Source organism: Lagopus leucura, unplaced genomic scaffold (genome assembly GCF_019238085.1).
Source record: "Lagopus leucura isolate 7727_CA_CO unplaced genomic scaffold, USGS_WTPT01 Super-Scaffold_1, whole genome shotgun sequence".
Taxonomy (NCBI): domain Eukaryota; kingdom Metazoa; phylum Chordata; class Aves; order Galliformes; family Phasianidae; genus Lagopus; species Lagopus leucura.
Genome location: NW_024962250.1, coordinates 17,476,218 through 17,492,467, shown reverse-complemented (window position 1 = coordinate 17,492,467; position 16,250 = coordinate 17,476,218). Strand labels below are relative to the sequence as shown.

The 16,250-nt window shown below is 34.4% G+C and overlaps 1 protein-coding gene across 3 annotated transcripts in view; it reads left to right on the top strand.

Moving 5' to 3' along the window:
• HEATR5A (HEAT repeat containing 5A) overlaps positions 1–16,250 on the top strand; it is a 59,389-nt gene that overhangs the window by 25,005 nt on the left and 18,134 nt on the right. For 2 of the 3 annotated variants that reach the window (XM_042882607.1, XM_042882524.1), the window contains exons 12-23: positions 2,440–2,551; positions 3,287–3,439; positions 5,046–5,145; positions 5,889–5,998; positions 7,456–7,619; positions 7,713–7,888; positions 8,232–8,337; positions 9,086–9,276; positions 9,709–9,868; positions 11,002–11,191; positions 11,822–11,991; positions 14,938–14,964. In XM_042882607.1, the coding sequence (XP_042738541.1) occupies positions 2,440–2,551; positions 3,287–3,439; positions 5,046–5,145; positions 5,889–5,998; positions 7,456–7,619; positions 7,713–7,888; positions 8,232–8,337; positions 9,086–9,276; positions 9,709–9,868; positions 11,002–11,191; positions 11,822–11,991; positions 14,938–14,964 (1,659 nt within the window). The remainder of the gene's footprint in view (positions 1–2,439; positions 2,552–3,286; positions 3,440–5,045; positions 5,146–5,888; positions 5,999–7,455; positions 7,620–7,712; positions 7,889–8,231; positions 8,338–9,085; positions 9,277–9,708; positions 9,869–11,001; positions 11,192–11,821; positions 11,992–14,937; positions 14,965–16,250) is intronic. The other variant, XM_042882678.1, reaches the window with a different exon arrangement.

Sequence of the window (16,250 nt, the reverse complement as noted above, 5' to 3'; positions counted from 1 at the left end):
GCAATATTTTCCAGTCTTAACAATGACCCTGCAGTGTTCACTTTAGTCAGGCACTACACCAATAACAATAATTCTGTTTTATCTTGAAAATGCTTAGTTAAGTCCAACCATTTTTAATCAAATCTGACCGATATACATTTTCTTATTCCTTCATAGGATTTAACAGAAATCAGTTTCTTGTGTAGTCTAAGATAGCTTTGCTATTCTCTCTGTTGGCATGGATAGGATATACAGTGCTCTGAAGTTTGGGGGATATCCAGATAGAGAAATGAAGGCTGGGAAAAGAAGCTGTTTCCACCTCAATGACTGTTATATCCACAGAGTTGTTCACAGTTGGAAAAATATGGTGCAGCACAAATATCAGCAGCACATGCTAATTTTCTGCAAAATGGAGAAACTTACCTTCTTGCTTCTTGTAATGTCCATTGGCTCTGATTGAGATGTTTTCAGGAGAGGCGCGTTTTGGTGAAAGGGCTGTGGAGTTTGTATTATTACACCTCTGTGAAACAAAAGGAGTGCTTTAACATAATAGCACAAAATTACTCTTGCAGTGATTCCAGGCCACCTGTCCAATGTTACAGAGCTCTGCCAATTCCATACCAATCCTCAGCAGACTTTACTGCTAATGGGTCTCAACATTCAGTGTATTAACTGCTAATGAAACAACTGATATTAAAAAAAAAAAAAGTCCATTTTCTTCATTTTCTTTAGCTTTTATAAACTTTTTCTAGTGATAGATTGACCAGGGGCTTTCTCTTTCAGGGGGAGAGAACAAAATGAGTGTTGTTTGCCTGCTTGTACAGAAAAGTACTATTCAATACTGTACACCTAAACAGAGCTACAGTATCTATTTGATGGGGAAACTTACTAATTTACAAAGCTTTCTTTTAGAGAAATAGAATAGAATCAAATAGTGCCAAGATGAGGTAGGTATGGGAAAGCAAAGAAAAGTGTGGGAGAAACAGTGTATTTTGTACTAAGCTGGCAGGGAGGGAGAACAGAAGAGCTAACAGACGTCCTTCTCCATTATTTTCTAGGAGCACTGCCAGATTCCAGACTAATTTTTTCTGAGGAACTGAAAGAGAGCAGTGTCAAACAGAGCAGTTTTGAAAAGGAGATGCCAAATGTAGGCAGTAGTGACCTGGACAGAAACTGTTTTAAATTTTACCTTTGATAGTGATTAGATTTACAGGTAGAATCTATTCAAAGAAAGGAAATAATTAGTGGGTTTATACATAACATTCTGTACTAATGCTGGTACTTCAAAAATCCTTCAGAAATATGTATTAGTACATGAAGACAGAAATTACTAGAAATCATTAGAAATCCTTTCTAGAATGCTTCTTTATCAAGTAATTTGAATATAGTAAATGATTAGTCATTTTTATTGGTATGATTTTGCAAGGGTGCTTTTAAAATTAGAATCAAATACTCTAAATCTATTAAATCTATTTATTCACGGCCAATAGCACTATTGAGGAAAGTAATATTTTACAGTATGTTAATATCTAATGAAATTCTGCATGTATACAAACAGAAAATACTCACGAAGCCAAATCTCACGTGCAAATTCTCATGGCTTTGTAAATGTGCAAATAAATTATAGAGAGCTATTGTCTGTACTGAGGCTTTTAATGATAATATTGGTAATGACGTTTCTTATTAGTAATACTAATTTGTAAACAGTTTGTTTTGGCACTCAAATATAATGCAGTAAGAAAGAAATACTTTTTAACACTTAAGAAATATGTATGTAAGAGGCCAACCAATTGCAGAATACTTTTACAAGCTTTTGCCATACTGTGGGCTGTTGTCCGTGGACATATGTATGATCTTCCATGCAAATTCTAGGTAGCTTGAGTTCTTTTAACAGGTACAGATTATCACCTTGTGTTTTGCATGTCAGAGATCACATGCAATTATTGTGGAGAAGCTGAGACAGGATTGATTTATGTCTTGGCATGTCCTGCTTTCCTGCTTGTTTATTCATACTATTTATTGAATTAAGTACTGTCAGCAAACATGGTAGGACATATTAAAAAAAAAAAAAAAAAAAAAAAAAAGACATTTTACTCCTCTCTATACTTCTTCTGAGCTGTAATTCATATGTCTCTCTCTTCTTTTTTTTCTACGTAGTGCTTTTATCCTTCCCTATATTTGTATCAGAGTTATCAGCTCTTACTTCAGTGTTGGTAGAAGAAGGGACAAAAAGAGGCTAAGTAATATACCTGGCTCCCCACAGCACATGTTGAAGCCATCCTAGACTAGTACTGCTGTCAGTCATTGTGGCTTCATAAGACTAAGCGTGAGAGGAAGATGAGGTTCTCTTTGGGGATAGTGAAATACAGTTAAGTATTGCAGCAAATGCAATTGGAAAAAACATCTGATAGTTTCTAGGATGCTGATGGTCTTTTTTTTCCCCTCTCTTTAACTTTGAAGGTAATCATGACACTAGCAGAAGATTTGCTGTGTTCTGCTTCTCAGAACAGTCGCCTTTCAGTACAGCGAACGCAGGCTGGATGGCTGTTAATAGCAGCCCTCATGACATTAGGTAATAGCTGCGTACAATTTTACTTAACTAAGCTGTTCTATGTGAAAAGGCTGTTAGTTTCAAATTTATTGTTAGATCACTGGAAACAGTATTTGAAAGGCAGTGACTGGGTGGGACCGCAATTAATTAGATTTAGAAGACAAGCTTAAAAGTTTAATCAAATGTTCTTGTGATTATGAATATTTACAGTGACTTTATTTTATTTTTAAAAATATCTTATTAATTTTGTGCTGGGATAGAACAGTTTAATTCTCTCTAAATGTTACTGTTCTTTCTGATTAGTGATCAGGTTATTGATTCTAGAGTATGTTGTCAGTTTTGTTCATGTTTTTTCAGTCACTTGTTTTCAGCTATTATTTCTGCCTAACACTCCTAGGGTTCGCTTGGATTAAAGAAAACACACTTTGTACATTAACCTATAGCAAATGTTAGCTTTTCTGAACATTGCTGTTACATATTAAATCTCTTTTATGCTGGTGATCCACACAGTCTGTGCTTGAGACAGAAGTCACAGTTCATTATCTACTAGTAAATGTATCAATGGGTATGTAGTCATGTATGAACATGGAATATCAGGTAAATTTCCTATCTATGAAGCATGAGTAGGCTGGAGAAATAGCATAAGGATGTGTTTGCAGCTGTAATGATTTTGTGAACATAGTAAAAAGAACCAAAGAGAACTCTTTGGATGTTTTCGAGTCTTCACGTTGGCATGACAGCTGTCAATACCTGCAGGTCCTGCAGTTGTCCAATACCACCTTCCACGGATACTTTTACTGTGGAAGTGTGTCTTTCCATCATCTCCTAAAGACCTAGAAACAGAGAAGACGCGAGGAGATTCATTTACATGGCAGGTAACTCTGGAAGGCCGTGCTGGTGCTCTCTGTGGTAAGTTGAATATACGATTCTTCATAGTTAGACTTGTAATTTGCTTTTCCTTCTGAAAGATCGAAGGTACTTCATATTGCTTTTTTTTCTTTTCCACTGGGTGATAGAGGATAAATTTGTCCCCCAACATTACACGCTTGTGTGTGTGTATATACATATATGTATATATGTGTGTGTTTATGTGATAGGCGTGTGTGTGTATTTACCTATGCATAGCTGTGTATTCTCTCTACAATTACTTGAAGGGAAGTTGTGGTGAGATGGGAGTTGGCCTCTTCTCCCATTTAGCTAGTGACAGGAGAAATGGGAATGGCCCCAAGTTGTGCCAGGGGAGATTCAGGTTGGACATTAGGGAAAACTTCTCCTGAAGACTGATCAAATGCTGGAACAGGCTGCCCAGGGACAAGGTGAAGTCTCACTGTCACTGGAGATGTTTAAGAAATGCCGAGATGTACCGAAGAGCATGGTTTAGTGGAAAATATTGGTGGTAGGTGGATGGTTGGGCTTGGATAATTTTGGAGTCTTTCCAGCCTTGGTGATGCTGTGTGTACTTTGTAATTGTAAAAACAAACCAAAAAAATATTGCTGGTAGAGGGTTTTTGCTCATGTTCTTCAATTCAGTTGACCAGGCTGTGAATGATATAAGGAATGCCTCTCTTCCTTAGCATGTATATCACATAACATCTGAAGAACCAAACCAGGATACGTTCTCATCTCCACATTATTATATTTAGTGAATATCCAGTTCTACTTCCTAATAGCTGACTTACTGTAAAATAGATTAACTGTATCAGTCTAGCAAATTTGCAAGAATAGGAAGACTCAGGTAAAAGTTACAATTTGGCTGCGGTCTGGTAGGCTGCCTTTTTTTTTTTGTTGTGAAATATTGGGAATTTGGGTTTCTAAGATACTGTTTCACTGCTTTTGAAGTACTTAATGTGTTGCAGTCATAAATTCTGGTATGCTATAGATCCTTTGCAAAGCAGAAGCATGGTCCATAGTGTAGCAATCCACTATCTTTTACTGTTAAAATTTGTCAGGATGTGTAGAATTCAACATTAATTACTTAGGTTACTTGTAAAATAGAATTAACATTTTACTATTGTGGAAATAGGTCTTTTATGCTGTATATTTTCTGGGTACCTCTTGAAATAGTAATTCAAATTTAATTTTTTGTAAATAATAAAAAAATACTTAAGTACATGTAGGCTGTTTCTTAAAGTGTAGTCATTAAGTGAAATTTAAAGAGAAAAGTAGCAATGTAAGCCATAGGTAATCTAATAATCATACTTCTCCCATTTTTTTTTTTTTTCCTCGTTGCTGTTATTATCATGAAGTTGAGTTTTGTTCCACAATTCAATTCATACCAAAAAGTAAAAAATGCTTTCGTACAAATGTCCGAGCTGAGACACAAAAACAATGTATTTGTGCATGTGTTTTTTTTTTTTATTTGTGATTTTATCAGTTTCTTAAGTTACTATTCAAAATGCCTTTCATTTTTTTTAATGCTTTTAAAAATGGAAATATTAAAATTTTAAGTGAGGTAATTATGCATATTTTTTTTCCTGTGTATGTCACTTTAATTAAATTCAGTTTTCTGTTTCAGCAATCAAAAGCTTCGTTTCCCACTGTGCTGGTCTTCTTACAGATGAAGTTCTTCAGAGACTTCTTCCTCCTCTCCCAAGTGCTGTTGATTTATTGACACAGTAAGTGTATCAAACTGTTAAATGCCATTCTGATTTTGAAAAGCTGCAGGGGAATTCTTTTACATTTCATTTAGTGCGCTTTCTAAAGAACTTTCTTTTCAGAGCACAAAAATTAGAGTGTAGGATTTAGCAGTGTCACGACTTTAGCTGGCATAGTAATGTGTATTGCAGATTCCAGAACTGTATAAAGAAATTAAGGGAAGAAGTTGTTATATCCTTTTATTAAATTAATGCGTTTTTTCTGCTGCTTTTTTAAAATCGAACTTGCACATTCGTTTGTATACATGGTCATTTTTTTTTTAATACAATAATACACTGGGACAAAAAGATTTATAGATAGTTATTTTTTATACTTAGATTGACAGCTAAGCTGGAAAGGATTTCATAATTTAACTTTCGCCTTGTGTCAGAGTAAGTAGTGATTTAATGTGCTGAACTCTACCTTGCTATACCTCGCAGACATATCTGCAAAAAATTAGCTGTAATAAGTACAGGTGAAATCAAGGACAATAGAAAACTTTATTTATTTCTCTGGTATTAAATTTAAAAGAAAAGACAGGAAATGTTAACTGAGAGGTTCTCTCAGATCATGTGAAATAGTTTAGCTTCTGCTATTGCTACTGCAAATCAGAACAGTCTTTATAACACATACAGAAATGATTTAGTAGTTCTAGTACAAACAGAACCAGACTTACTAATCCTTGAACTCTTTAACATCTCTAATGCACTTTTTATGTTTTAAGGCTTTCTTCAATCTCTAAGTCTTACGGAAATTCTTTAAAAACATCATCAACAGTTTACAGACATAAACTTTATGAATTACTGGCAGTATTGCCTCCAAAAATGTATGAAGGTATGTATTCTTACAAAGAACATCCTTAGAAACATTATAGGTGCGTGTTTGAAATTGTTGTTCAACATGTATTCAGCTAGCAAGATTTAGTTTAACCTTTTCTAACACATTTTATTCCTTCTGTTTATATTTCATGAAGCTGTAATGAAGTCACAATGATCTTGAAAAGCTAGTGTTAGTGATCCTTTTTTCCCCCCTTCTTTTAGAAGTACAGACTTTTGTGCTGCTTTTAGTTGAAACTTGAAGGTGGACAACATTGTGACTTTTTAATTATTTGGGGAATGGACTTCTTTTGGTACCTGTTTTACTTCCTTAATTCTTAATCCAAAAAATATAATTTCAGCATTAGCCAATCGAATGTGATCCATTGAAATAATTCAACAGGCTCACAGAATGGCTGAGTTTGTAAGGAACATTTGGAAGTCATCTGTTCTAATTCCTGCTCAAGGATCGAAATGTAGAGCAGGTTACCCAGGACCATGTCCACACAGATACATTAAACTTATCCTTTTCAAGTTGATGATGAAATATTTGCTTTTAAAGAAAAATGTGAAGAAAATCTGAGGACAGATTCAGTGTTCTTTAGTAGAACATAATTTACCATATTTCAAATCTAATTTTCCAATACAGTGACTAGTAATAGATCAACTAAAACATTATTTTTTTGTCATTTTAAAATCACCGTGTGAATCGTTTATCACTTACTGGACTGAAATAAGGAACCAGAGTGTTTGATAATTATGAAGTACAAGGGTATTTCATCAGGACAGAGAGATGTGCCAGCCACTCATTTAATTGACTGCATCCTCTGTATCATGGAGGGAGTCCTCCTTCAAATAATCTGCTCCATCTAGTGGTAAATGCTCCATGAATTCTCATAAAGACAAATCCCTGATTTCTCTGCTTTAAAGCTGTTGTCACGTTTTAGGTCTGAATGTAACAATTGCCATGTATGCACTATACTTATGTATACACTATGTGTGTAAGATTTGTTTCTGAATTTAAGCTTAAAATACTGGATGTGACAACTCCATCCCTCAGAGCAAGTTTGTTCTTTTTTCCTTTTGTTACAGGAGATCAACATTTTATAGAATACAAATATTTGAGGTTGAGCAGATTTAACAGCTCTTTGGGTTGAGATTTCTATATGTAGTCTACCTATTGAACTTTCTGTTTTGCAGCATGACTTGTAAAGCCTGAATCTTGTGATAGAGCAAGATCCTACCTCAGAGCGTTATAATCTAGAGCCAGTAGATAAAGTTAAAACATTTCAGGGAGCGGGGTGTGGTGGGCAGTGGGTTGTGTTGTTTGTTTGTTTGTTTTTAATAAATAAATAATAGCCTTAAAATCACAATGCTTAATTAACAGGTGTAAATTTCAGCATAAATACCTTCATGCTCACCAAATTTCACGTTGCAAGTAATTAACAAGAATTTAAAAATTCTTTTCATTTAAAGGAAGTTTCCATGCTGTTCTGAAAGAGTTAGTGGTGGACTTAACTATACCAGATAGCCAGATAGATGCCTCTACGTTCTTGCTTCCACCCCTTTGTCATGAGGATGATCTCCTTTTACTTGGTCCCTTACTGCAGGAGACTGACCACCAATTTATTGAAGAGCAGGTACTTGTATACTGGTAGTATTGTATTTTCAGTCGGTTCTAGCTTTTTAGGTCAGTGCAGGTTATGGTTTGATCACTTGTATCCCTCTTACAGCTCCTTTTAGGTAACAACGTAGCTGGAGGCAGCCTGGAATATGACCCTTACTCCATATATGAGAAACTTGCAAAACGTGATTCAGTACCTAAACCACTACCTCCCACGTTGTCTGTAATTGGTGCAGCAACTGGTCTTTTTGGAGTTATATTTTGCCATATAGCAGAAACTCACAGGTAATGTAGTAACTTCAACTGTTGAGAGATTTGGGGGATACTGAAACATGGTCAGTGTACTTGAGATCAAACAGTAGAAAACAATTCTGAGACAGTTATGAAAGTGAATTCCATGAACCACATGAATAAAATCATTAGGACGAGAAAATTATTAGATGTTCTCTTTGAAGTTGCTTGTGATGAAAAGACACATCCAGAAGTAGGTTACTGTAATCATGTTTGTAGTAGACAGCTACTTGATTTATTTCACCTCACTTTTTCAATAAAATAAAATGGAAAGCTGGATTAGTTTTCTTCTTCTTTTTAAAAAGTTCTCTGAGGTTTTTTTCTGTTTTTGTTTAAGGCTCCAAGTGTTAGAACAGTTGTTGAATTCTATAAAGCAAACAAAAGGATCACGACAGCAACTAGTGCAATTAAATGTTGTGTCAGCCTTTTCTACATCTTTAAAGGTAAATCTCCTCTGTTTCTGTCTTTCCCTTCCTCTCCATTTCTGAAACATTGCTTCCTTTTATTCAAATGTCTACGTAGACGTTCTCATTCATCAAGTTAACCAGTCTTAACCAATGTTTTCTGTGGCAGTATTTGTATTTGTAATATATTCCATAAGTGCTACAGTCATAGTTAATTTTTTTTCTTTTTTTTTAAGATTAAAGGATAATGACAAAAATTTGTAGTATGCTACAGTCTTTGCTACTGTAATTCAAATAAGGAAGAGATGGGGAAATTGTTTCTATCATTCCTGTCTTTATCCCTATTTCTCTCAGATTTCTTACTGTAGGGGAAAAAAAAAGTAAAGATTTTTTTTTTTTAAACCAAAGGCTGTCATTTTTTTGCCTTTCCATGATACTTTATGTGTATTTTCCTCTATTCATGTGCAGTTTTCATTCTTTCCTTCTTAGGCTTTTTTTTCAAACTAAAAATGTTTTCATGACAGGCAAGAGCTTTAATAGTGCAATATTATATTTCTGGCAAATTTAATATGCAATTCAGAAAACTGCTCTATTTTTGCAATTTTTTTTTGTCTGAAATTCAATTAAAATTCTAATTCTTGAGGAGCAAATAAAAATTGAGGAACTCCACAAATAAGATGGGAAGAAAATCAAATTCCTTCTTCATATCTTGTAATTTTTGCATGACTGACAGAAAAACATTCTGATTACTGTACTGAAGTTTGATACATCTACTGTCTATTTTTAGCACTTGGCTAACTGCAAGGGAAATTTAGGTCCAGAAGAAGTTAGAAGATCTGCCCTGGCATTGGTTCTGAGTGCCTTGGAAAGCAATAATCCACTTCTAAGGTGTGCTGCTGCAGAGAGTTGGGCCAGGTTGGCTCAGGTGGTTTCTGACAGTGCCTTTACTGCTGGATTAGCACAAGTTAGTTTTGACAAGTAAGTTCAAAGAAGTACAGTAAATTTTTGAGTTTATAAAAACACTTAAGAAATATTGTGATAATAATTTAAAGAGAAGTTGTAGAAACTGGTTTCCTTGATGTTCATTTTTGAAGTAACAAGAAAAAGCACTGTTTGATTTCTGTATGCAGCTCCTAGGTTTTCTGTTCTTTAAGATTATAGTCTTAAGTAAGCACATAGACTTTCAGATAAGTTTAATGGCCTGTTGTCCTAGCAACATCAGTTAAGTATGTCTAAAATGTTTTTGGTACTCCTTTCAGATGATAGATGATTAACTTACAGTTTTGTCAGTGTAACAATGTCTAGCCAAGTATTTTACTTACTATGTACTAGAATTTTCATTTGTAGTTGTGCTTATGTAATATCAGTCTTGGTGATACATTGACAGCTTTCTTTCCTTGTAATTAATAGGCTAAAATCTGCTAGAGATGTGGTATCAAGAACAGGTCACTCTTTGGCACTGGGGTGTCTGTATAGATACTTAGGAGGAATAGGTTCTACTCAGCACCTGAATGCATGTGTTGGGATCCTTTATACTTTATCTCAGGACAGTACTTCTCCTGATGTACAGGTACTTGTCACTTACCTAAAAATGTTATGTTACAAATTAACTGATTTATTTTTTAGCATAAATGTTCATTCTTATAACATTTCACAACCTGTTAGATGTATCTCACAGTTTGATGAGTGCAGTAGTAAAAGCAATGAAAATAGCCCCTGGTCAAAATCTACCTTTCAAACAAGACCTACAATGAGATAAGAGAGGTTCTTATTTTGATGATCAATGAGAGTGATAAGGCTGAGCTAAACTGTCTTTATAAACAAGATCTGATGTTTTAGGAGTTGATTAATTTCATATTCACCATATCTTGACCTTGACTAGATGGCACCTGCTTTTTTTTTTTCTTCTGTTCTTAGCAGAGGAAAACTGACACAATACACTCACAAAATTTTTCCATGAAAGCATATGTAGTAAATAACAGAGTTTTGAAGCCTGAATGCTGTAGAACATAGTCAGTATAGTTCTTTGAGTAAAGCAAGATGTTCTGAAGATTAATTCAAATGATTTCTCTGTGGCTAAAGCTGCTTTCTATCAGAATACTTTTAAGAGACATAGTGCATGTTCTTTGTGTTTCTGTAAGTCTTAAAAAATTTTTGTAACCTCCTCTACAATGTGTTTACTTAAAGTAGCACTGTATGTTGACGTGAAACAGATTTAATCTCAATTACTTTGCACCAGTAGCCAAAATGTTGTTTCAACTGCTCTGTTATATTAACTTTGTTAACTATTGTTCTTGTACATGGAACTATAAAATGTTTTAGAAACAGTGTATCTGAGGAATAATACTCACTAATAAATTAATTTACTATTAATTTCTTTTTTAATAAACAAGGACAATTTTAAAACAGTTCTTTCATTGCATAACAGCGTTCCTAAAATATATATATATATATATACATACATATACATATACATATATATACATATATATACATATATATATATATATATATATATAAATACATTCAAAATTGAACACATGATTATTGAAAATTCTTTCTAACACCTCTCAATTTGCCTCTTTTTAACCTAAAAGTGTAACTTTTGTTACATTTATAAATTGAATTTCTTTGAACTATCAAATTTTTAAAAGGTTTTGTTTATCAGACATATGTTACGTGACTGCTTCTTTTATTTCATAGGCATGGGCACTACACTCTCTGTCTCTGATAGTAGATTTAGCTGGCCCCTTGTACTATGTGCATGTGGAACCTACCTTATCTCTTGTTCTCATGTTGCTGCTGACTGTGCCTCCTACATACACTGAAGTTCACCAAAGCCTTGGTCGCTGTTTAAATGCACTTATTACTACACTGGGCCCTGAGTTGCAAGGTGAGCAATGTACAATATTGTCAGCCTTTTTTGGTTTAGCAACAAAACTATTAAATACTATTCGAATGTATAATTAAAATCTAATATGCAAATATTGAGTTTTTTCTTTCTTGCGGACAGTATTCCACAGGCCATGAGCTCATGCAATCAAGATGATTACTGTTCTTCCAAAAACAGTGTTTCCTTTTGTCTTTTCCTTGGTTTGGAACGGCTCTCCAAGCTGTGTCTTGGCTGATAATTCTTACGTTTAGCATGAAAATAGAAGGTATTCAAAGCTCAAATGGAAGATACTCGAAGAGTTTGGAGCCAGTCTGTGTCTTAGCTGTGATGCAGATTTGTAAAATTTCACTGGTTAGTGGTGCATATTTTACTGGTGCAAGTAAAAGATTTTTTGTTCAGGTAACCTGAACACTGAAGTTTCCTGAGTGTGATATCCCTCAGGGCAATGATATCAGAGTATAACAGATATAGGCAATGTTCTTCAAAAGGATGAGTGATGGGTGGCTTAGGAAAAAAGATGAGTTATCATGTTTTGAAAGAGAAGTAGATGTTTTTAAAGAACAAATGAACAAAATTAAGATGTGTTTTTTTGGTGGGTTTTTTCTTTTTTTTTTTTTTTTCTGAATATAGGCAGCAGTGCTGCAGTTTCAGCCTTAAGAACTTCCTGTCTCCTGGGCTGTGCAGTGATGCAAGATAATCCTGACTGCCTTGTTCAGGCTCAAGCCATCTCTTGCCTTCAGCAGCTTCACATGTTTGCTCCTCGACATGTCAACTTGTCCAGCCTTGTAAGCTGCCTATGTGTGAGTACATGTTTACTCATCCATATCAATACGATACTAGCTGTATTTTAAAATCTTGTGTTCAGAAATGCTTTAAAAATGCAGAAGTTTTCTTAACTGGAGTAACTGATCATTATGTGATGGTGGGATGTTTCATATCCCCTATAGGCATGTATTCTCTGTGTTTTTAATTATGTACTCAGTTTCTGCTCCATCTTAATGAGAGCACATTCTGTAGAAGTCTTGTTCTTCTGATCTACTTGAAAGTGTGTTCTTATTGAATCCAACTATCTGGCAGAAAATATCATCCATTTTTGCACTGGATTTTTATCAGCTATTTTATGCTGGCCATTGTTTTTCCTCTGCTGCATTTATGTTTTTTTTTGGGGGGGGGGGGGGCGGCCGGGCAGAAATCGTCAGTGCGTGTACTAATCAACCAAAACAGTTCTCAGTTTTTTAATCATTTAATCATCATTTTTAATGATGGTGAAAAACTGTAGATTTCTCTATTTTGTAATTTCTGTAGGACTAATTATTTAGAGTGTTAACTTCTTGGTAGTCAGTATAGCTCTTGTAGACACAAGTAATAGTCTGAAGCTAGGTATTTGGGATAAATAAAATTAAGCACTATTTGATAGAAGAGGTGGTTTTCTTTTTATTTCCAGCTATTTATTTATTTATTTACTCAAAAGTTCATTTTTAATAGCTGCTGTTCCCAAACACTTAGTTCTATCAAGAAAACAATATTTTTCCAGTAGCTATTAGTTAATTGTGTCTTTTTAGGATCTAGGGTTTTTTGCTGTTGTTTGTTTGTAAATAAAACTCCATCTAATATCCCTGTAAATCAGAGCTGAACAACAACAACAACAACAAAAAAAACAAGACAGAAAAGACAATAAAATGATTGTTGTTTTGTTGTTTGTTTGTTGTTTGTTTTTTAAATTTTTATTGTCTGTCACCATTCTTATTTGTATTTCTCCCTGATTAGCATTTGTGTATCAATAGTAGCCATATAGACCATATATTGGCTTTGTATAAAGTTCAGATACCTTCTACTTATCTTAATTTTGCTTGAGTGCAAACATGATAAACTTGATTGTGGGAGGCTGGAAACACTTGGAAGGACGAATTCTTTTAGCCTCACATTGACTTAAGCATGAAATTTGCTGGTTACAGAAGAACTGAAACTTATCTGAAGTGTTCTTTCTTTTAACATAAAACAGGTACAATTTTTTCTGGGTAAAGTGCAGGGTTGTTGTTTTTTTTGTTTGTTTGTTTGTTTGTTTTTACATTGATAGAGTCATAACAAATCACTTGATTCATTCTCTTGCACAGAGGATATGTTAGGATTTGGGATCATTGGAATGTCCATGGAGTTTGCAGTCTGCTTCCATGTACAGTCTGATCTCTTTAACTAATAACAAGTAGCTCCAAATTAAGAGGAGGTCATAAAGAAGTCTTCCTGTATGTATGACATAACTGTTATATTTTTTACAAATTGCCTCAAAGTACCAAATAGCGTACCTTATGAATTTTTATATGATATGTATTACTAAATTAAGAAGAAGCGTGTTTTCTTGCTTCTGTATATGTGTTTGTGCATCTGTAGAAGTGTCGATGTTCATCTTTATCCCAGAAGTTATCAACTGTACAGGAGAGGATTTCACTGAAGTCAGTGGTCTTAAATGGACAGACTTTTCTCATTGTAAGAAACTTGTTACAGAGCTAAAACCAGTGTTGCTGATTCTGACAGTTGAGGAAATGCCATTCATGAGTGTTAGAAGCAGAAAATGTTTGAGTATGTGCTTTGCAGATCTGTGAGAAGATAGTTGCACAAGCAAACTTACACATTCACAAAACTCACCATCTTTGCCACGGAGTTTCCTCTTGCTGCATCTCCATCTAGGTAGGGAAGCAGAGCAAGTCATTGAATTGGCCCTGAGATCTGCCATTGACTGTACTTGGCATGCAGGGTGACTTTTGGCAAGTCATTATCTGTAAGTGCAAATTTTTACATGTCATGAACAAGGTGTGATGCCCTGTATTTTGGAGTCTTTGAAGGCAAGAGTTAAAGCTAGATATGAGATACTGTGAATATTCACCATTATTTATTTAAGACAGAAAAATAAGAAAAGTAAAGAATCTGTGGTCAGATAAGTGATGTTTAAACTTGATTCTCTGTCCTCTTCCCCTGTGATTTCCAGAAAATTTCTTATTTCAAACATGCTTGCATTAGGCTTGTCAATATAACTGATGTGGCAGCTGCAAGCTACCTCTTCCACCTGTGTTTCCATCCCCTAGACCAAGACATCTCTCAGGACTCCAAAGTATTTAGGCCATTGATCTTGTGACTATTTTAGCACTGATAAAACATGACTCAGGCAAAGGCTTCACCACTTTTTTTTCTTCTTATTGTATATGTGTTTGTTTGTGTACGTCTGTCATTACTAGCAGCCCTTCTACAGCTTCTTCAAATATCCCTTGTTTGTCAATTTGATCTTTTTCCATGAGACTTTGCATCTGACAGATGCTTATCATATCAGTTGAACCTCTTTGCTCCAACAGAGTAGAAATTATATGCTTTTCATCATGCCTACCATTAGCTCTAACAATTTTTTTAAAATACAGACTTCCAGAGACCTTGTCTGTGGAAGTTTATGATGTACTGAACATTAATTTTCAGCTGTTAGATGATGAAGATATTTTGAAAACATTGATATGTCATTATGTTGTCGTAGTTCTGGTCCCTTTAAACACTAATTTTAAGCACAACTGGCTTGTGATTTACAGTTTTTAATGTAAAATATAACTGAATCAAGCAAAATAGGTTTTTGGCATGTTTGACATAACATTCTGAACTTTAATATATATTGATTTTACATGTAATGATCTCCTTGTGTGGTTGGTATCACTGATATTTATATTTTTGGTTTTGTCATGACTGGTTTGTCATTTGTTTTTGTGCAGGAAATCTTGTTGGATAATTCTGTGTTGGTAGGTCTCTGTGCCTTGTTAATCCTGAACTTTAGCAGTTTGCAGTGTTGTTTTTATATTTCATCATTTCTCTTTTCCTTTTAACCATTTTAATGTGATTTCTTTTAGCATGTCAGTTGACATAGGATCGTCATCCTAACCTTCCTAACTTTCTGCAAATGACACACTTATATTTCATTTATGTGCTGAGTTAGGCATCATTTTAATCTTAACGTGTTCAGTGTGGAAAGGAAACAATTTGTTCATTTAAATTTATATGTGGTGCTTGCATTGCTGTGTATTGTTTAGTCATGTCCTACTCAGATTGTGGGAGAATGAGAGAGATGAAAAATGTGCATCTTGCTGTGTCCTGGGCTTGAATCAAATCCTCTTTTTTTTCCCTTTTAAAAATGAGCATGCAAATTATGCACGTCCAACTGGCAGTAGAATGTGTAGCCTGCTTGCATAAATGTTCTACTAAAAGCCTCATTTTTTGTTTTTACTGTTTCAATGGAAGTATTTTGCAAAAATACTTACAGAGTCAGGTTACTTTTCTTTTAGAAGTATGCACTTCTATCTACATGTGCGTTGAATATATTATTTGGAGTGTTGTAGATTTGAGTGCATGCATGAAAATTCATAAGCTGACACTTAGTTTTGTGAAATAACAAAGCTGAAATTCTGTACCACTTATTCTTTGTGTACTGAAGTTGTTATTTTAAACAATGTGTTAACTAACTAATGTATGTTAGTTACTTTGACTAACATATGTTGACCTGTTGCTGACTAGTGAGCAGCATGACCATACTGCAAGGTTTCTCTGCAGCAGACACTCAGCTCTGTCAGTTTTAGTTAAAGAATTGTGATGACTTTTACACAATTGCAGCTTTGCACAATTTCCACAAGGGTACACAATTGATTAGCTGGAATGCATTCCTTTTTTTTTTTTTTTTTTTTCAGTTGTAACCCAAGGTTAAGTTAGAACAAGTTCCTTAAATATTGGTGTAGCCAATGTGTGACCACATAGCTGGTTCATTAATCTTTGGCATCCCCATCCGAAAGATCTTAAAGCTGAGTGTAAGCAAATTAAAGAGTCAAAATGCTCTACTCTTAACAAAAAACATTGAGGCTATGGATTTTTTTTTTCTAGTGGTTGATTTTTGTTTTGTTTTGATTGTTTAAGAGATTTTTCTTGTTCCTGTATTAATGAATCTATTCTCATGTATTTTTTAGTATTAAATAGCAAACAAACGCTAAGCTGGTGATGTTAAAAAATATGATGATATAAACTGCTTTTCCTAGAAACT